The sequence below is a fragment of the Staurois parvus genome, unplaced genomic scaffold (genome assembly GCF_062004578.1).
Source record: "Staurois parvus isolate SC_StPar_1 unplaced genomic scaffold, SC_StPar_1.0 ptg000145l, whole genome shotgun sequence".
NCBI classification, from domain to species: domain Eukaryota; kingdom Metazoa; phylum Chordata; class Amphibia; order Anura; family Ranidae; genus Staurois; species Staurois parvus.
In genome coordinates, this window is record NW_028317941.1 from 22,101,298 (window position 1) to 22,123,197 (window position 21,900).

Sequence of the window (21,900 nt, forward strand, 5' to 3'; positions counted from 1 at the left end):
AGAAGAATGAAAAGAAGAAGAAGAAGAATGAAAAGAAGAAGAAGAAGAAGAATGAAAAGAAGAATGAAAAGAAGAATGAGAAGAATGAAAAGAAGAAGAAGAAGAATGAAAAGAAGAATGAGAAGAAGAATGAAAAGAAGAATGAAAAGAAGAATGAGAAGAATGAAAAGAAGAATGAAAAGAAGAAGAAGAAGAATGAAAAGAAGAATGAGAAGAAGAATGAAAAGAAGAATGAAAAGAAGAATGAGAAGAATGAAAAGAAGAATGAAAAGAAGAAGAAGAAGAATGAAAAGAAGAAGAAGAATGAAAAGAAGAATGAAAAGAAGAAGAAGAAGAATGAAAAGAAGAAGAAGAAGAAGAATGAAAAGAAGAATGAAAAGAAGAAGAAGAAGAATGAAAAGAAGAAGAATGAAAAGAAGAATGAAAAGAAGAAGAAGAAGAATGAAAAGAAGAAGAAGAATGAAAAGAAGAAGAAGAATGAAAAGAAGAATGAAAAGAAGAAGAAGAAGAATGAAAAGAAGAAGAAGAAGAATGAAAAGAAGAATGAAAAGAAGAAGAAGAAGAATGAAAAGAAGAAGAAGAATGAAAAGAAGAAGAAGAAGAATGAAAAGAAGAAGAAGAAGAATGAAAAGAAGAAGAAGAAGCATGAAAAGAAGAAGAATGAAAAGAAGACTGAAAAGAAGAAGAAGAAGAATGAAAAGAAGAAGAAGAAGAATGAAAAGAAGAAGAAGAAGAACGAAAAGAAGAATGAAAAGAAGAAGAAGAAGAATGAAAAGAAGAAGAAGAAGAATGAAAAGAAGAATGAAAAGAAGAAGAAGAAGAATGAAAAGAAGAAGAAAAATGAAAAGAAGAAGAAGAAGAATGAAAAGAAGAAGAAGAAGAATGAAAATAAGAATGAAAAGAAGAAGAAGAAGAATGAAAAGAAGAAGAATGAAAAGAAGAAGAAGAAGAATGAAAAGAAGAATGAAAAGAAGAAGAAGAAGAATGAAAAGAAGAAGAATGAAAAGAAGAATGAAAAGAAGAAGAAGAAGAATGAAAAGAAGAAGTATTCCAGTACAGCAAAAAGTGTATCTGCAGAGAGCTCCGCTATTTCTGACAGTTCTCTGACAGTTCCTTCACATTTACAGCGGTTGAAACATTGTATCTATTTATTTCCGAATAAAAACATCTGTATCCTAAATGGAAACAAATAGATACAATGTTTCAACCGCTGTAAATGAACTGTCAGAACTGTCAGAAATAGCGGAGCTCTCTGCAGTGACACTTTTGCCGGCTGATCGGGAAAAATTCGATTCGTGCACCCGAAGTTTGCTAAAATTCGGATTCGATGCAAATCGAATTTTTCCTGATATTCGAAATGAATTCCACTTCGCCAGGTTCGATTCGCTCATCTCTAGTGATTATCATCATCAAGGAAGCTACAGTACAAGAACAATACTTGTCCATACCAAAAAACGGTCAGTGTAATATACCAGTACACCATTAGAGGGCAGCAATACACCATTTTCTTAACAATCGTTCTTCATGAGATCACGTCACCAGAGAACTTGGTTGAGCCTCTTCTATGATATGCGGCCAGCCTGCTGCTGGAGGGGGGGTGGAGTGCACATGCGCAGTGGGAAGCGAGGACGCACCAGGTAGTGGGCACGCACCGCCGTGCTTGCGTGCTACACGATGTTCCCTCCCCCTGTCCTTCACAGTCATGTGAGTAGAGAATGGGCTGGGCTGTGCACAGCGCGAACGCTGATTGGCTTGCTGTTTTCTTGTCCAGCTGCTCCCCAGGAAGAGCCATAGCTTCTGCTTCCACCGGGCTCATTCGTGTGATGAAGATCTGAGGTGTTACCTTCCTGTAATCGGTGGCACTGTACGGTCATTACTAGCCATGCTTGGTCCAGCGCTCACCGCCTTGGCTGCCCTCATAACAGGTAATCTCTGATCCCCTCCCCCCACAGGGATGTCTATGCTGAAGTCAGCTGACCCATCTTGTCTGTATGTCATAGGACTGCTCTCCTCAGTGTCCTCTTTTACATACTGAGAGCCTGGGTGTGTTTCTATGTTATACAATGAAAATATGTATTCTTGCAATGTCCGATCTGATTCCATTCCTGGGTGGTGAGTGTGGACAGCACTGATCAGGATCTGTGGGCGATGCTAGTATCACACAGTGCTGGGGTGTGGGGTGCTGTGTGATTGGGTTCCACCATTGCCCACTGTGAAGCCCCAGGGGCAGACTGACAACTCATGGGGCCCCCGGGCAATAGGGGATCATGGGGCCCCTGTGTCCTTGTCCAAACTCAAAAATCTTATGAAAAAGGTACCAGGGACATCTCATGGGGCCCCCTACTGACCCCGGGCCCTCGGGCAGTGCCCGAGTTTCCAAATGGTCACTCCGCCCCTGTGAAGCCCCATTTCCACGAGGCGTGAACGTAGGCAGGAGATTTTATTTATTTCAAGCGAAATCTCATTCCAATCCTGACTACTTACATCTACTCCCACTCTAAATTTATTATTATTATTATACAGGATTTATATAGCGCCAACAGTTTGCACAGCGCTTTACAAAATGAAGGTAGACATTACAGTTACAATACAATTTGGTACAAGAGGAAACAGAGGGCCCTGCGTGTTAGAGCTTACAATCTAGGAGGAAGGGTTGAGTGATACAAAGGTAATAGCTGTGGGGGGGATGAGCTGATGGAGGAAATAAATGGCGGTTTACTAGGTAGAAGCAGGATAGACTTCTTTAAGGAGGTTTTCAGGGATCGTTTAAAGGTGGATTAGAAGACAGCTGGACAGATTGGGGTAGAGAGTTCCATAGGATGGGAGAAGTCCTGGAGGTGAGCATGGGAGGAGGTGACAGAATCAGCAAGGGAAAATGTCACCAGCACACCGAGGATCACCAATATGGGTCCAAAAGTTTTAATAAATGATCACATAGTTACAGAAACGCAGCGTTTCAGAGTTTTGCAGGACCCCTTAATGTGACACATGCCTGATGAAGAAGTCCTGCGAGACTCCGAAATGCTGTGTTTCTGTAACTATGTGATCGTTTATTAAAACTTTTGGCCCCATATTGGTGATCCTCTGTGTGCTGGTGACATTCTCCTTTGCTGATTCTGTTCTGTTCCAGCCGACGGTCGCTGCAGCACCCACTTATACACACAGCCATTTTTAACGCTGGACCGCGTGTGTTTGGATTGTACACTTGCACTCACACATGGAACCACAGCTTGCCCCCCCCCCCCCTTCTCATTGGCTAACTGGCTGTGATTGACAGCAGCAGGAGCTGATGGCTCCTGCTTGTTGTCTCGGCCTATGAGGAGGCAGAGATCCGGGGCAACCGAGGCTGTCATTCACATTGCTGGATAGTGATGAGGCTCAGGTAAGTATTGAGGGGGCTGGGGGAGCTGTTGAGCACAGAAGGTTTCTTACCGTCATGCGTGGATTGAGGTAAAAAACCTTCAGCCATTACAATCACTTTAAGGGTTGTTTTTTGTTTTGTTTGTTTTTTTTTATGAAACACGTTTTTAGCCCTCTAGACTTTTAAATGGGAGCATCTAAAAACTGTGCATAAACATGCCTTTTTCAAGTGCTCCTATTAAAATCTATAGGGTAAAAAACATGCATTCTGCCCCAAAAGAAGCTCATGTAGTTCTTCACGCATAAGCTGGGTACACACTATCCTTTTTTTTTTTTTTTTTTCCTTTTCAACCCAGCAGCTATCCACTGTTGTTAATGCAGTGATCTCCCCGCTGAGTTATTTTGTTCTGAATTCCGCCAGAATTCAGTGATTGCAGCCATTGGCTGTCTGCACTGATCGGATACTGGTTTTCCAGCATGCCTGTTCCACAGAAGCTGGCAGTTCGGCAATTGTACACACGGGAATGTTGGCCAGTTTCTATTGATATTTGGCCCGTGTGTACGGGGCTTTAGGGCGGCACAGCACTCCAGTATAAATGGGCCCTTTGATTTGAAGGGGAACCAAGCAACAAAATGCTCAAGTGTGAATGGGGCCCAAGTCACTGCAGAATGTAATGACGTAGCGCCCAGCAGATGGAACCAGGCATTCAACACTCCTAGATGAGTTCTATAGTTGGCCATGTTTTTATACAGGAGTTATATACGCCAACAGTTTACACAGCACTTACAATATAAAGGGAGACAGTACGGTTACAATACAATTCAATACAAGAGGGTTTGGAGGACCCTGCTTGTCAGAACTTGCAGTCTAAAAGGGAAGGGGACGTTCTACAAAAAAGTAATCACCTATGAGGGTATGTTTCAATGGAGAAATGAAAAAGTCCAGTTGTTAGGTAGAGCTGGGACAGGCTTCCCTGGAGAGATGAATTTTTAGGGATCAGCCAAAGGTGGAAAGAGTAGAAGATAGCGGGAGAGATTGGAGTAGGGATTTCCAGAGGATGGGGGGAATCTGCAGGGGTCTTGCAGTTGAAGAGGGGTGGAGGCTCTCTATGAGGCTTGAGAGCAGGATGTCTGGAGAAGACCGATGCAGTGATATTTTGAGATGAGGTAGGTGATGTAGCTTGGGGCAGAGTTGTTAATGGCTGTGTATGGTATTAGTATTTTGAAATTTTGAATTTAATTTGTTGGGTGAATGGAAGCCAGTGGAGAGATTGGCAGAGGGGGGAAGCAGCCACCGAGTGGTTAGTAAGATGAATGAGAGTGGCAACAGCATTCACGATAGACTTAAGAAGGGATAGTCTGTGTAGAGGAAGGCCAATGAGGAGAGAGGTGTGGTAGTCAAGGCATGGTGGTGTCATTGGTTAAGAAGGGGCATATTCTGGAAATGTGGAGGTGAAGGCTGTACAATTTGGACAGCAACTGGATGTAGGGCTGAATAGAGAGCTCCGTGTACATCATCACACCTAGTACCTTGGTATAAGGGGATGGACTGATGGCTCTTTAACAGAACTGACCTTCATTTGTCACTTGCCTCTGCCTTCATTGTTTTCAGACTAGTGATGGCCTAACATGGCTCAGACATAAAATGCTTGAATGGCAATGATGTTCTATTCCTTTAAAGTGGACACAATAGTGACCTTGTTCTTTGTGTGTTTTTTTTTTTTTTTTTTTCCATAATATTCCTTATTGACATGAAAAGGTAGGTACAGTAAAAGGAACATATGCACACACAACATATAGTGTGGTATATACAATGAAGTATAAAGTCAAAATTTAGAGGCACTGCTTCTGAACACCACAAACCAAACATGCAATTTAATTAATTGTTAATACTCAAAGCAAACTCACCCATCCGTAGCCCTTACTTCTGGAATCCATCTGTCCTTAGCTCAGGCATTGGCTGAGCAGAGAACCCATCTTCCTCTCCTGAAGACGCCTGAGATGTATGACATCATTTGCCTAGGCATGGAAACCAGGAAGTAACTGAAGAAATGCAAAAAAAAAAAAAACAAAGTTTAAAAAACAAGTAAATATTATGTACTTTTCTATCCATGTACTAATGCTATCAGCATAAGGACTAAAAATAGTCCATGTTGATTGAGAGGGTGAAGTCCCGCTTCTCCTAAGTTATGACAGGTGAAGAGAAAACAAGAAGACTATATCGCTTGAAAACAGAAAAATATATATGAAGAAGCGAAGAAGAGTTATTTACGAATACTTTAGCCAGGTGGAGGTTCAGGCAATCTACATAGTGCCCACCACCAGTGAGCTGAAAAAAAGGGGGGGGGGGGCGGGGAAGAGGGCACTGAAGAGCCTGGTGAAGGGGAGGGAGAAGAATAAACTGATCAGACAGGAGAAGGGAAAAGGAACGAGGACACTCAGAGTGTTGAAGGGACAGGAGAGGACACATTAGGATGAGTTATCTCAAGCCGCCACTCAACCAATAGGCAGCGTTGTTTGAAAACCCATCTGGATGATGAGTGTTAACTCATGACCTTCCCCCAGCCAGTTGCTACCTTAGGAAAGAAGTATTAGAAATATTTAGTGGCATTGTTGAATGGCAACACAGTGGGAATGGGGAGAGTGTTTAACAAATAGTTTTATAGTGGTTTAGCACATGGATTGATTATTACTGAAAAATGTGTGCTCATGACTTTCTTTGTTCATTTGTGCCACTTAACTGTCTTTTTCTGGTGGGATCGGAAAAAAAAAATTGTTCAGTTTTTCTCATTTTAAGCAAGGTATTCATTAATAAACTTGAAAATGTATATATTTTCATTTGTAGTCTATTATAGGTTTTCATGTTTGGGAACATTGCTTAGTGGAGTTGTCACTGTCTTATGTTCAAGTTCCTTTTTCCTAAGAGCCAGGAAGAATTTAGCAATAAATGTAGACTCTTGCTGTAGCTTCCCTCCCCCCTCTGGCCTTTCATCTTGTGCCCTGATTCTGAGAATATGAGGAAGTTGGTCATTCGTGTCCTGGAACTAATGAATACTGTATCACAAGGTATTATTAACGTGCTTATACCTGGATATAAAGTTCTTTTGGCATAAATGTTATTTTTGCCATGTATGGCTGAGTAGCATGCAACAATGCAGACAGTTCTTTTTCTTTATACTGCTGTTCTTTGTGTTTTATATTATGACCAGTCATGGCTATGGCACATCAGCGATCTTGTTGCTGGCAACATGATTACGAAGGTGGGTGAAAAATACTCCCCTGTTTCCACAGAATCACTCTGTGGACAACCGGACGAGTGAGATGTCATACCCTTGCATGGTCTTTCTCATCACCATGACGCATTTCCATTGATAGGTGTAACTATTTCTCTGCCCTGAATGGTGATCTTCACCCTGGCACAATGTCCCCAACAACAGGTTTTTTTGGCTATTGTACCATGGATTTAAAGCCTAATTTTTACTTTTACTACAATATAGTTTGTTTGGACAGAGCTGGCCCAAACAACATATTTCCTTTACTAATTGATGTAGACATCGCCTGAGCTCCTACCTCACTGACAACAACCTTCTTGACCCTTTACAGTCTGGCTTTCACTCACTCCACTCATCTGAAACTGCCCTACTAAAACTCACTAATGATTTACTAACTGCTAAAACCAATGGCCACTACTCCGTACTCTTACTACTTGACCTCTCTGCGGCTTTTGATACTGTTGACCATCCCCTCCTCCTCAAAAAACTCCACTCTTGGCCTCTGAGACTCTGCTCTCTCCTGGTTCTCCTCCTACCTATTGCAGCTCTTTAGCGTTACCTATAACTGTGCCTTCTCCTCTTCACTCACTCTTTCTGTAGGGGTCCCTCAAGGTTCTGTCCTTGGACCCCTTCTCTTCTCCATCTACACCTCCTTCCTTGGTCACTTGATAAACTCCCATGACTTTAACCGTTTCAATACCGTGCAATTTTACACCTTCCTGCCCAGGCCATTTTTCAGGTTTCAGCGCTCTCACACTTTGAATGACAATTGCGCTGTCATACAACACTGTACCCAAACTAAAATTTTATCATTTTCTTCACACAACTAGAGCTTTCTTTTGGTGGTATTTAATCACCGCTGGGGTTTTTTATTTTTTGCTAAATTAACAAAAAAAGACCAAAAATTTTGAAAAAAAAACACATTTTTCTTTGTTTCTGTTATAAAAGTTTACAAATAAATAATTGTTCTTCATAAATTTAGGCCGAGATGTATTCTGCTACATGTCTTTGGTGACAATAACCCAAATTAGGATGTATTATTTAGTTTGTAGGAAAGTTATAGAGTTCACAAACTATGGTATAGATCTGAATATTGATCAATCCTGAAGTACTGACAGCCAATCTAATTTCTAGAGGTCCAAGAATGTCAGAATAGTACAGATATCCCCCAAATGACCCCTTTTTGCAGAGTAGACAGTCCGACGTACTTCATAAGAGGCATGGCGAGTTTTTTGAAGTTGTATTTTTTTGTCATAATTTTTCGGAAAATGAAAAAATTAAAAAAATTATTTTCACTATTTTTTTTTTTTTTTTACATACTGTCACCAGTGCAGTACAGTGTCATCATATAACTGGCATGGTGGTGAACAGGGACACTGACTGGTGACCGTATGAAAAAAAAAATATATATATATTTTTTTTTTAATTTTTTTTAAATTTTTTATTATATTTAATTTTTTATTACATTTTCTTTTATTTTTTTTAAGATTTTTTTTTTCATATTTTACTATGACCAAAGTAGTACAATGTTACCATAGTAACATTGTACTACTTTGGGGAAGTGATCAGTATTTTTTTTTTTTTTTTTTTTTTACACAATTTGCTTATAGCAAAGAATTACTTTGCTATAAGCAAGCATTTACCTGAGGTGCACGGCCGGTGACAGATCACGCTGCTGCGCCGCTCTGCATTAGCGCAAACTGCGCATGTGCGGGAGCACGCCAAATGGCGTGCACCCGGAATGCTGGAACACTTTTGAAGCCGCCAAACGGCCATTGGCCGGGCGGCTAATGGTTAAGTACCATCTCTATGCTGATGACACACAAATCTATCTGTCTACTCCTCACCTCACCCCTTCAGTCTCCTCTTGCATTACTAACCTACTAAGTGACATTTTGGCATGGATATCACTCCACTTCCTCAAACTCAATCTTTCCAAAACTGAGCTCTTGCTATTCCCCCCAGCCCGTGCCCCCTCCCCTGACTTCTCCATCAAGATCAATAATACAATCCTCATTCCCTCCCCTCATGCCAGGGTACTAGGTGTAATCCTGGACTCTCATTTGTCCTTTCAACCCCAAATCCAATCACTGTCAAAATCTTGTAGACTTCACCTCCACAACATCTCCAAGATACGCCCGTTCCTAACCTCGGACACCACTAAGCAACGTATTCACTGCCTTGTTATCTCTCGCCTTGACTATTGTAACTCCCTCCTCATTGGCCTACCAAATCACAGGCTATCCCCTCTTCAGTCTATCATGAATGCTGCTGCCAGACTTATCCACCTTACTAACCGTTCTGTATCTGCCACCCCTCTCTGCCAATCCCTCCACTGGCTTCCCATTGCCCAACGGATACAATTCAGAACATTAACAATTACATATAAAGCCATTTAAAACTCTGCCCCAAAAAATATCACCAATCTTGTCTCCAAATATCACCCAAACCGTACTCTCCACTCCTTGCACGACCTCCTGCTCTCTAGCTCCCTTGTCTCCTTCTCCCATGCTCATCTCCAGGACTTCTCCAGAGCCTCTCTCATCCTCTGGAACTCTACCCCAATTTATGAGACTATCGCCTACTTTGCTCACTTTTAGGCGATCTCTGAAAACCTTTCTTCAGGGTAGCCTATTCTGCCTTCAGCTAATAATGGAATCTTCTATTCCTCCTACCAGTCTGTTACGGATCCGCCAGGTGGCACCTCTGGCAGCCCACTAGGCGGAATCACCCGGAGCGTGGGGTCTAAGTCCCGGTCTGCGTTTTCACCAGGGCCCCTGATGGTGGGGATGGACTTGGAGCAGAACCAGGACCAGGTCACGACCTCCGAGCAATACCACCCGTGGCAGAGGGAGCCTCCGTGGATAGAAGTAGGACAGAGTAGAGTCAGATGTGAGGAGGCCGGCAGGACCTGGCAGGATAAACCGGCGGTTGTCACCGTGGGAAATGGCGTGGTACCGAGACAGTAGGCAGAGAGTGGTCAGGTCGCACGCTGGGTCAGTTACCGGGGTCAGTCCGCAGAATGGTCAAACAAGCCGGGGGTCGGGACAGGAGAAGGCAGCGTAGTCAGGGACAATCCGGGTCAATCACAGGGGAAGGCAGCGTAGTCAGATAATCCGGGTCAGGGCAGGAGCAGGCAGAACGTCAAACAATCCGGGTCACAATCACAGGAAACACAGATAACAGATTAGACCTTGCGGCGATTTGTGACAGTGCAGGGCATCTTTAAATATCGCGCCCTGCACTGCCATTGGCCGCCCAGGACGCGCCCCCGGGCTGTCATTGGTCGCCCGCGGCTCCTACTGCGCATGCGCGGCCTCCTGTCAGCCGCGGCCCGCCGGGATCTGGTGCCTGTGTCCCGGCGTGAGCCGCCGCTATTGCGCATGCGCCAGGGACGGAGCCGCGGCGGACCCTGACATTGCCCCCCCCCCCCTACGGGCACCCTCCGGGAGCCCCACTGATTTCTCCACCGCGGGTGGCCACGAAAGAACTCCCGGATGAGCCTGGGAGCGTGAACATTCTGGATGGGTTCCCAAGAGTTTTCCTCAGGACCATAACCCTTCCATTTTATCAAAAACCGCGTCTGGCCTCCCCTTCTACGGCAACTGAGAATCGTTTCTACCTCGTACTCTTCTTGTTCACCTATGGTGACTGCCTCAGGAGGCCTGGATTCCCGATGCTGGAAAGGGTCCGATGCGGCTGGTTTCAGAAGAGACACATGAAACACCGGGTGAATCCTGAAAGACTCCGGCAGTTCGAGTTCGTAAGCCACCTCGTTGATGACTCGCTTGACTTGGAACGGGCCAACAAATTTCGGACCCAATTTCCTTGATGGACACTGCATCTTCAAGTTGGCAGTGGCCAGCCAAACCCGGTCTCCAGGTTGAAGCGCCAGTTCCCCCCTTCTCCTCCTGTCAAATGCCTTCTTGCTGTCCTCCTGGGCTTTCGTGAAGGCCTCCTGAACTGTTTGTTTTGTTATTGGTCGAAAGGAAATTTAGGATGTCTTGAGATGCTGGTACTGAGCTCTCTGGCATGAGATCGGGAAGAAATGTTGGATGATAACCGTAATTGGTGAAGAACGGGGATTGCCCCGTAGCGGAGTGGTTCGAGTTGTTGTAGGCAAACTCCGCTGACGGTAACAGCGTCAACCAGTCGTCCTGTAGGTAGGACGTGTAGCATCGGAGGTATTGCTCTAATACTTGGTTGGTCCTCTCTGTTTGCCCATTGGTCTGGGGATGGTAAGCGGACGAGAGTGACAACTTGATTCCCAATGCTTCGCACAAGGCCTTCCAAAACCTTGAAGTGAACTGGGCTCCCCGATCTGATACTATATCCTCGGGAACTCCATGTAGTCTAACTAATTCCTTGATAAATATTCGTGCAGTTTCCGGCGCGGATGGTGTCTTTTCCAGGGCTACGAAATGGGCCATCTTAGAGAAGCGATCGACAATCACAAATATGGCAGTGTGGCCTTGAGATGGTGGGAGTTCGACAATAAAGTCCATGGCTATCATTTGCCAGGCCCTCTTTGGAATTGGCAACGGGCGCAATAATCCCCAGGCCTTGCTTCTGGAGGGTTTATTCCTCTGGCAGGTAGGACAAGTCTGAACGTAGCGCTCGCAGTCCTTGACCATGTTTGGCCACCAGAATGAGCGCTGCAGAAGTTCCAGGGTCTTCGTAACTCCGAAATGGCCCGCCATTGGATGGTCGTGGCAGTGGCCCAGGACCATGGTTTGGACTCCTTCGGGTACTACGATCTGACCCTCCTTCCACAATAACCCTTCACGGTTCAGGAGAGGCGTCCCAGGCGGCGCTGGTAGTCCCACGGATGCGTCAAGAAGTTTGGAGCGGAGTTCCGTCTGTAGGACGAGGAAGTTTCCGGATGGTAGGATCGTGTCAGGTCTTGGTGTATCGTCGGGGTCCTCAAACATGCGGGACAGCGCGTCCGGCTTAGTGTTCGTAGAGCCAGGTCGATAAGTTATGTGGAAGGTAAACCGGGAAAAGAAAAGAGCCCATCTCGCCTGGCGTGGCTTCAGTCGTCTGGCTGTCCTCAAATACTCCAGGTTTTTGTGATCGGTATATATCAGGATGGGGTGTGTAGCTCCTTCCAGCAAGTACCGCCATTCTTCCAGGGCGGTCTTTATGGCCAGGAGCTCCCGATCTCCGATGTCGTAGTTTCGCTCGGCAGGTGTCAATTTCCTGGAGAAGAACGCTACAGGATGTAGCAGCTCCTTGGTGCCGTTCCTTTGAGACAGGACCGCTCCTACCGCGTTTTCTGAGGTGTCCACTTCCAACACGTATGGGAGAGAAGAATCGGGATGACTGAGTATCGGAGCAGAGGTAAAAAGTTTCTTGAGAACTTCAAAAGCAGTTTGTGCTTCGGTAGACCACTTAAAGCGGATCCCCTGTTTAGTCAGTTGCGTGATTGGGGAGACCAGTCCGGAGAAGTTCTTGATAAATTTTCGATAAAAGTTTGCAAAACCGATAAAACGCTGCACGCCCTTCTTATCGGTGGGTATCGGCCAATCCAGGATTGCCGAGACTTTCCGGGGGTCCATCGCGACCCCCGCGGGGGAGAGAACCAATCCCAGGAATGTGATCTTATGCTGTTCAAAACAGCATTTGTCTGCTTTGGCGTATAGCCTGTGTTGGCGCAAACGTTCCAACACCCGCATCACGTGATTTCGATGAGCCTCCAGAGAGGGCGAGAAGATTAAGATGTCGTCCAAATAGACAACCATGAAGATATCAAGGAAATCACGAAACACGTCGTTTATAAAATGTTGGAAGGTGGCCGGAGCGTTACAGAGCCCGAACGGCATGACCAGGTATTCAAAGTGTCCGTATCGCGTACGGAAGGCCGTCTTCCATTCATCACCTTCCCTGATACGAACTAGATTGCAGGCCCCCTGTAAGTCTAGCTTAGTAAAAACCATTGCGGACCTTAACCTCTGGAGGAGCTCGGGAACCAGGGGTAACGGGTAGCGGTTTTTCTCCGTGATCCTATTCAGGTCGCGGTAGTCTATACAGGGCCGCAGTGTCTTGTCCTTCTTCTCTACAAAGAATAGCCCGGCCCCGGCTGGGGACGTGGAAGGGCGAATAAACCCCTTCTGAAGGTTTTCGTCTATGTATTCCCTCAAAACTCCTGACTCGAGCTCCGATAAAGGGAAAATACGGCCGAACGAAATTTCAGATCCGGGCAGGAGGTCTATGGGACAGTCGTAAGATCGGTGTGGGGGAAGTGTGTCTGCCCCTTGCTTACTAAATACGTCCAGAAAGTCGTGGTAGGCCGGGGGAATAACCTGGGACAGATCTGTATCCCCATCCATGCATAGGAGTAATTGGGGGACCACGGGCCCTGAGACGTGGCAACTTTTCAGACAGTATGTGGACCGAAACTGCACGGTTCCCTTCTCCCAGTCAATCTGGGGGTTATGGGCTCGCAGCCAAGGAAGCCCCAGAATGACCGGGAAAAGGGGGGACGCGATGGCGTCCAGACGGAGGAATTCCTGGTGATGATCAGCCATTGAGGCGAAAATAGGGGGTGTCTCCTGATTCACCACTCCCGATTTTAAGCTAGACCCATCCGCCAGGAAGATGTTCAGCCTCCTTTCCTTGGTCTGGAGTGGGATACCTTGCTGGTGAGCAAACGTGAGATCAATAAAGCAGCTACATGCCCCCGAATCTATGATAGCTGTCACCGTCAAGGTTCTTCCTGGGAGCTGTAAAGACACCGGTATTGCCAGATAACTTGACTGATCACCCCTTTCTGCAGATAACGGAAAAAAACTAGACGTGGACTTACATTTTTTCGTAGGACAGGAGCGCACCCGGTGGCCAGCTTCTCCGCAGTACAGACAGAGGTTCTGTGATAGTCTCCTCTGACGTTCTTCGGCCGATAATGTGGACCGAGCCAGTCCCAGTTGCATGGGTTCGGAGGTGTCCTCAGGTTCCGAGCTCTGGGTAGTGCTTCCTGTGGGTGGGAATAATCCCCTTGATGGGACCCAAGCCGCCCTTTGACCCTGGTTGCTTAGTTCAAGCCGGCGTTCTCTCAGTCTGCGGTCAATTTGTATGGCCAGCTCGATTAGCTTCTCTAGGGAGTCAGGTAGGCCTACCCGTGCTAACTCGTCTTTGAGTGACTCAGATAGCCCGATGCGAAATTGGTGACATAATGCCATATCGTTCCATCGGGTGTCCCCCATCCAGCGTCTGAATTCAGACGCGTACTCCTCGGCTGCCCGGCGACCCTGCCGCAGAGAGTACAAGGTGGACTCTGCGGAAGCAGCTCGCTGAGGGTCGTCATATAGTATGGCCATGGCTCTAAAAAATTCAGTCACGGAATCAAGATGGGGGTCGTGATTCTCCATCAGGCGATGAGCCCAATCCTGGGGCTCATCCTGAAGGAGAGAGACTATAAACCCCACCTTGACGGTCTCGGTGGTGAACGTGCGGGGCTGCAGGTCGAAGAACAGGATGCACGCATTCCGGAAAGCCCTGAAGCGGCTTCGGTCTCCATGGAAGCGTTCTGGTAAGGGAACGCGGGGTTCAGGAGTAGGGGGTGCGGCCCCTGCTCCGGGAGCTGGGGTAGCAGGTGATTCCCCAGGAGAAGCTGCGGGACTCGGGCTCTGTGCCGGGGATGTAAGGGTGACTAACGTCTCCATGCGGTCCTCAAGGTGGGAGCATCGGGTATGAAAAGTCTGGACCGCTTGGGTTAGGGTCGCCAGATGCTGGCAGATATCCTCCAGGGAGGCCGGGCCTCTTCCTGACTCTGTCATGGCCGCAAGGTACTGTTACGGATCCGCCAGGTGGCACCTCTGGCAGCCCACTAGGCGGAATCACCCGGAGCGTGGGGTCTAAGTCCCGGTCTGCGTTTTCACCAGGGCCCCTGATGGTGGGGATGGACTTGGAGCAGAACCAGGACCAGGTCACGACCTCCGAGCAATACCACCCTTGGCAGAGGGAGCCTCCGTGGATAGAAGTAGGACAGAGTAGAGTCAGATGTGAGGAGGCTGGCAGGATAAACCGGCGGTTGTCACCGTGGGAAATGGCGTGGTACCGAGACAGTAGGCAGAGAGTGGTCAGGTCGCACGCTGGGTCAGTTACCGGGGTCAGTCCGCAGAATGGTCAAACAAGCCGGGGGTCGGGACAGGAGAAGGCAGCGTAGTCAGGGACAATCCGGGTCAATCACAGGGGAAGGCAGCGTAGTCAGATAATCCGGGTCAGGGCAGGAGCAGGCAGAACGTCAAGCAATCCGGGTCACAATCACAGGAAACACAGGTAACAGATCAGACCTTGCGGCGATTTGTGACAGTGCAGGGCATCTTTAAATATCGCGCCCTGCACTGCCATTGGCCGCCCAGGACGCGCCCCCGGGCTGTCATTGGTCGCCCGAGGCGCGCCCGTGGCTCCTACTGCGCATGCGCGGCCTCCTGTCAGCCGCGGCCCGCCGGGATCTGGTGCCTGTGTCCCGGCGTGAGCCGCCGCTATTGCGCATGCGCCGGTGACGGAGCCGCGGCGGACCCTGACACAGTCCATCCCCCACAGTTATTACCTTTTTTACCATCAGCCCCTCCCTCTTAGATTGTAGGCTCCAAGGAGCAGGGCCCTCCTAACCCTTTTGTATTGAACTGTATTGTTGCTGTATTGTCTCCCGTTATATTGTAAAGCGCTGAGCAAACTGTTGACGCTATATAAATCCTGTATAATAATAATCATAATGTAGCCGCTGACTACACTGTATAAACTATATATAACATCAACTACATACAGTATACAGCACTGTTACAGCATTGGTACTGGGATTTCTCATCTGCTGCCACATTTTAATCGAGTTGGGCTGAGCAATGCTCACCGGAAGCTTGGTATTTGTTCTGCTGCCAGAATACAGTGCAGTATATTTTATGTAGCTGATGCTACATACAGTTTATATAGTGCTGATAGCGGACACATCTGTTAGTAAAGGAAATCATTTGTTTGGGCCAAGCTATTTGAAGTGAAACTAAATATGAAGTTAGGCTTAGCTTGGGCTGTTAAGTTAACATGATATACACCAGGGGTCAGCAACCAGTAAATCGCAATCTACCAGCAGATTGTGGCCAGGTGACTGGTAGATTGCGGTCTTGGCTTACTGACCCACCATCGGAGTGCAATGCAGAGGGACGACTTGTAAATTTAGAGCTGTAGTAGGGAGCAAGAGCAACATAGGCCAATGCCTCCTCAGTACTGCCGGCTCCTGTCCCATGCAGAGTTATACCAACTGCACTCCACCTCTTATCCCGGCTAGCGGTCTCCACAGTGGTGCCAGCAGCCGGAAAGAAGAGATCTTCAGGTCAGTGGGAAGTAATACACTGGGCACAATAGTATAGGGCTGCATTCACACTGATGTGCTGAGGTTTAGTACCTGCAGCTTTCCTGTGCGTTTGCTGCGCTTAGCCATAGACTTCTAGTATATTCTCTGGGTTTGGTGCTCTTTCTGAAAGCGCACCAAAACTCCTGAAACTCCTGGTGCACTTTCAGAATGTGCACAACTCCTGCAGGATATAATAGAAGTCTCTGTACACATGTAACAGCTGCAGCAGGAGTTATACACCGTGTCATGGTTGGTGGGTGTAGCACCTGCCAAGTATGACCCATTTAAGTGAATGAAGCCACTCTGCAAGTGCCCTGCAACCTTGTGCAGTACAGAAAATAAGGGGTTAAAGTGGGCAGCATGGTGTTGCTTTCTCATCACCTGCTTTAATCCTTAGGACCCCACAGAAGCATGCAGTTGCAGGGTGCTTGCAGAGTGGTCCCATTTATTTGAATGGGTTGCAATTGCCAGGTGGTAGCATCCACCAAAAGCAACAGGGGGTTTAATTCCTGCTGCGGGATTTGTTTAGCTTTGGCTGCTGCCTCAGCAGCAAAAGGGGGTAGGGATTGGGGGTGATAAAACCACAGGGTTTTACAATCCCCCAACTTTGCCCGTGAACAAGCCCTAAAGGTGCTGCTGCCAAATGCAACTAAGGGCTTTTATGCACAAGTGCAGCAGTGATCCAAGTGTTTGACAGGTTGAGAGGAGGCGATATGTTGCCTCATCGCCACCTAATTTAAATCCATGATTGCAGTGAAATGCATGTGATTGCGAAGCGGTATTGCAGCAATTAGAGGTTTAAATCCGGTGTGAGGAGGCGACACTGGGTGACACTGTGCCCGCTGAGCTTTGACTTCTCCCATGCGGTTCAGGTAGATCCCCACCTCTTTAAGGTTGCCTAGCACTAATCTACACAAAACTATTGTTATGTACCGTATTTCGCACTCCATAAGACGCACATGACCATAAGACACACCTAGGTTTTAGTGGTGAAAAACAAGAAAAAAAATATTCTGAACCAATGGACTCCAGTACAGGAGATGACCAGAGACTGCGGACACGGTACAGGAGATGACCAGAGACTGCGGACACGGTACAGGAGATGACCAGAGACTGCGGACACGGTACAGGAGATGACCAGAGACTGCGGACACGGTACAGGAGATGACCAGAGACTGCGGACACGGTACAGGAGATGACCAGAGACTGCGGACACGGTACAGGAGATGACCAGAGACTGCGGACACGGTACAGGAGATGACCAGAGACTGCGGACACGGTACAGGAGATGCCCAGAGACTGCGGACAGTACAGGAGATGACCAGAGACTGCGGACACGGTACAGGGGATAATGCCAGAGACTGCGGACACAGTACAGGAGATGCCCAGAGACTGCGGACACGGTACAGGAGATGCCCAGAGACTGCGGACACGGTACAGGGGACAATGCCAGGGACTGCGGACACGGTACAGGGGATAATGCCAGGGACTGCGGACCTTTGGGGAGGGAGGGGGAGCAGGTACCTGATGTTGTCCTTTCTTTAGTGTGGGCACGCTGGCCTCTTCCCACACCGGCTTGGTGGTGGTGGCAGCATCATATTGTGGGGTTGCTTTTCTTCAGCAGGGACAGGGAAGCTGGTCAGAGTTGAATGGAAGATGGATGGAGCCAAATACAGGGCAATCTTAGAAGAAAACCTGTTAGAGTCTGCAAAAGACTTGAGACTGGGGTGGAGGTTCACCTTCCATCAGGACATCGACCCTAAACATACAGTCAGAGCTACAATGGAATGGTTTAGATCAAAGCATATTCATGTGTTAGAATGGCCCAGGCAAAGTCCAGACCCAAATCCAATTGAGAATCTGTGGCAAGACTTGAAAATTGCTGTTCATAGACACTTTCCATCCAATCTGACAGCTTGAGCTATTGTGCTCAAAAAGTATGGGTAAAAATGTCACTCTCTGGATGTGTAAAGCTGGTAGAGACATACCCAAAAAGACTTGCAGCTGTAATTGCAGTGAAAGGTGGTTCTACAAAGTATTGACTCGAGGGGGCTGAAAACAAATGCACACCACACTTTTCACATGTTTATTTGTTAAAAGAATTTGTAAACCATTTATCATTTTCCTTCCACTTCACAATTATGTGCCACTTTGTGTTGGTCTCCATGCAGGAGGCGCCGTGGTTGGGAATCGAACCCACTAAGCCACTGTGCCGCCCAATTGGAGGCATAGTGCCTCATCTATGGTGTCAGTGGGAGACCAATAGTGCCTCATCACTGGTATCAGTAGGAAGAAGAGTGTCCCATTAATGGTAAAAGTGGGAGGAATGGTGCCTCATCATTTGTGTCAGTTGGAACAATAGTGTCCCAAGGGCCAGATAGAGGCAAGCAAAGGGCCGCATCTGGCCCCCGGGCCACAGTTTTGAGACCACTGGTTTATTGCATAAAATCACCACAAAAAACATTTACATTTTTTGTTTGTAACATGACAAAATGTGGAAAATTTCAAGGGGTATGAATACTTTTTCAAGGCACTATAAGTATAGGTAAAATGCAGCACTGTAGGGAGAAGTAAAGAAAAGTGTTAGATTTGTGTTTTTCATTTGGAATTTAATTCGCAAGCATCTTATCCATTCAGGTTTTGCATTGTATTTTGTTGTTTTTATGTAGTAACATTCCATTCTAAAACACTTTAGAGTAGGGTAAATAAATAGACATGCATTACATATTAGCCATATAGGATGGGAATAATTCAGAAAATAGGTGGTAATAGGTTAATTCTTTGCTTGTTACAGCTTTTACAATATATACTGGGGAAAGTACAATACTACAGAGGACACTCAGAAGAGGCTTGTTGTGAGAGTGAGGCCCTTTTGCTGACAGTAAATCTCTTTATTTGCAGCCAACATATTAGCAGTGTTGATGTAGAAACAGCATGTGAGTTGTTGAGTAGGATCGGAGTGTATGCAGTAAACATGACTTGATGTGGTGGGATCACTCAGGTTTTTACCAGGGAAGGGGCAGTATATGATCTTTAGGGACATCAGTGCCAAAGTCAAGAAAGATAACTGGTTGACCCTTCACTTCACACATGCTTATAACTAAACTGTGCAATATATCGATCTAAATATCGTGTCCGCTTTTTGTATAAGATAAGAACTGTGACGTTTTCTTAGATGGGTATGTATTTTTGTCAGTAGATTCCTGTGATGCTTAGCCATTTACATCCTTCCACACCTCTGCTTTACAAGGAGGGACAGCCTCTGTAAAGGAGGAGACCATTATTTTACTGTGAGCTGGGCTGAGGAAGTCTTTTGGTCTTATTGTCCATTTGAGGTCCAACTTTTGTTTCTGAAACCGTATGGTCTCATACACTCATATAGCTGGGGGCACTAAAAACAGGCAATTAAGTGGCTAAATGGTTAGCACTTCCGCCTGGCAGTACTAGGGTCGTTGGTTCGTATCCCAACCACAGTACCACCTGCCTGGAGTTTGCATGTTCTCCCTGTGCCTGCGTGGGTTTTCTCCGGGTACTCCGGTTTCCTCCCACACTCCAAAAACATGCTGGTAAGTTAATTGTCTCCTGTCTAAATTGTCCCTAGTATGTGTATGTATGAATGTGAGTTAGGAATTTGTAGATTGTACGCCCCTTGAGAGTAGGGACTGATGTGAATGCACAATATAAATGTAAAGCGCTGCGTAAAATTTGATGGCACTATAGAAGTACCAATAATAATAATAATAATCTGTCGCTCAACAACAAGCTAACCTTCATGGCAAATACTGTATATCTGTATTCAGTGTCATAGCTAGACATTCTTTCACCCAGGGCAAAGACTCGGCACACCCTCCTGCCCCTCAGGGAGGATGGTATCAGTAGGGCAGTGGACGGTGTCAGCAGGTTGTTTGTTTGTTGTTTGTTTGTTTTTTTTCTCTCTTTACAATATTTTTTAGGTGCCTTGTTGTGAGGCTTTGGTGAAATTTCTGGGGTCTATACAGACCCCTGGTGTCTCACTTTTGCCACAGAGAAAAGGGACTGAGGACAGAGATTTCCCAGTTCCTTTTCTTGTAGCCTCCAGTTACATAGTTACATGGTTCCAGCACAGACAAACTATGTATATACCATACCCGTAGATTGTACGCCCCTTGAGAGTAGGGACTGATGTGAATGTACAATATAAATGTAAAGCGCTGAGTAAAATTGATGGCGCTATAGAAGTACCAATAATCCATCGCCCAACAACAAGCTAACCTTCATGGCAAATACTTCGACACAATTCTAACATTGAAACACTTGATGTCCCAATATTTATGGACCTGACTGTATAAGGAATTGCCTGAGAAGGGACCTGCATGGCATGATCATCGGGTATTATTTTAATAAAAGCTTCAGAATTAAAATATTAAATATTTCTATTCCAGTGACATTAATGTGGAAAGGCTTGTATAAGGTTTTAGTGAAGTTTAGACTTCTCCTATATGAAATGCAGAATAAAAGCTGTCCCTACAAAAGGGAAAGAAATGCTTATCTCTCTTGCTCCCCACATTGCAGAACACCTCTCCTTGGAAAAAAATGATCTCCTGACATGTTTTCAAAAGTCAATACTTCCAGGTGTGTGGATCTTCTGGTTCCCTGCTTGAGCTTGTGTTCATCCCCAACCTTCATGTTACTACAGGACATATAACACAGGGGCCGATAGGAGGAACCGCTTTGAAGGGGGACACACTCCCTGAAGTGTTGCTTTCTGAAGAGACTTCCAAGGACAGTTGCTCTTTAATAGGGCAGTGTTTGGTGGCATGGGCAGTGGGAATGCTAAGCGTTTTACTTTTCTTCTTTGCAGGTACAGCTTTATTCTTTCAGTTTAGCCTCCTTTTCAAGCTGAACTTTGGGTAAAAGAAAAGATTTCTAGCAGAAGTAAAAACATACTAGGTATCTTCTGTGCCAAGCAGAGCTCATGTCTCAGTGCTGGGATGAATTAATATTGGCTGAAAATAAAGATGCTTATCCCTGTGATAAAGCTTTGAGAATTGAGCCTCTCCCCTTTCCACATCTGTATGGATCACAGCAGGGGCCAATCTAGCAATATTGATTGGAGAGATTCCTTAGGGCCCTTTCAGCTGGTCGGACTGATGGGGTCCGCCTGTGCATTGTTCAGGCAGAACCACCTGTGGGGAGGCAGATGTAAATGGACTAAAAACAGACTGATGGGAATCCGTTGCTCATTCGCTTAGCAGATCAGATTTTAATGACAGTCGGATGTAAAGGGACAAGCAGTCCATGTACAACTGACCATCCCATAGAGAACAGTGGACTTGTGCAGAGCTGATAGGGAACTGTCATCCACCTCCACAGCGGGGATCAGCAGACAGATTTCAGCAGGCGGATCCGCTTGATAGAGACCGCCAGTGTGAAAGGGCCCTTAACGCTTATCATAACATGCTGTGATAAAAATGCAACTGCTTGGACTTTCGGTCAGTGCAAAGCACTGCAAAATGTTGGCGTTAGCTGGCACCATCGAAAGCTATTTATTTATTTTATAGATTTTTGGGTTTTTTTCATACCCCTTTTGGCTGTGTTGAGCAACACTGTCCATCACTTGTGAATTGAATAGGCCCTTATTGACAGTTCTTCCTGTTCTATTGCAGTGTATGTAGATGAGTCCAAAAGAAGTAATTCTTTCATTAAATAGTATATCTGAACTTATATGTAAAAAAAAAATAATCAAGATTTGTGTTTTATAATATCACACAGGTGATGTATAGCAGACCTTGATTACCTGCCAAAACATTTATGATATTTGTCAGTCTTGTGATTCACTGACTCACACCCCGACCAAGATTTTTTTTTTTTTTTTTTTTTCCTATTACAAAAGATGATGTGTTGTTTTAACTAAACTTAAGGACTTGAAAATGTTTTTGG

At 46.1% G+C, this 21,900-nt stretch overlaps 1 protein-coding gene across 1 annotated transcript in view; it reads left to right on the plus strand.

The window, feature by feature from the left end:
* Window positions 1–1,708: 1,708 nt before the first annotated feature.
* Window positions 1,709–21,900, plus strand: part of ATP6AP2 (ATPase H+ transporting accessory protein 2) — a 44,829-nt gene continuing 24,637 nt past the window's right edge. Inside the window, exon 1 of the mRNA XM_089673922.1 lies at window positions 1,709–1,925. Coding sequence (XP_089530048.1) covers window positions 1,883–1,925 — 43 coding nt within the window. The 5' untranslated portion in view covers window positions 1,709–1,882. The remainder of the gene's footprint in view (window positions 1,926–21,900) is intronic.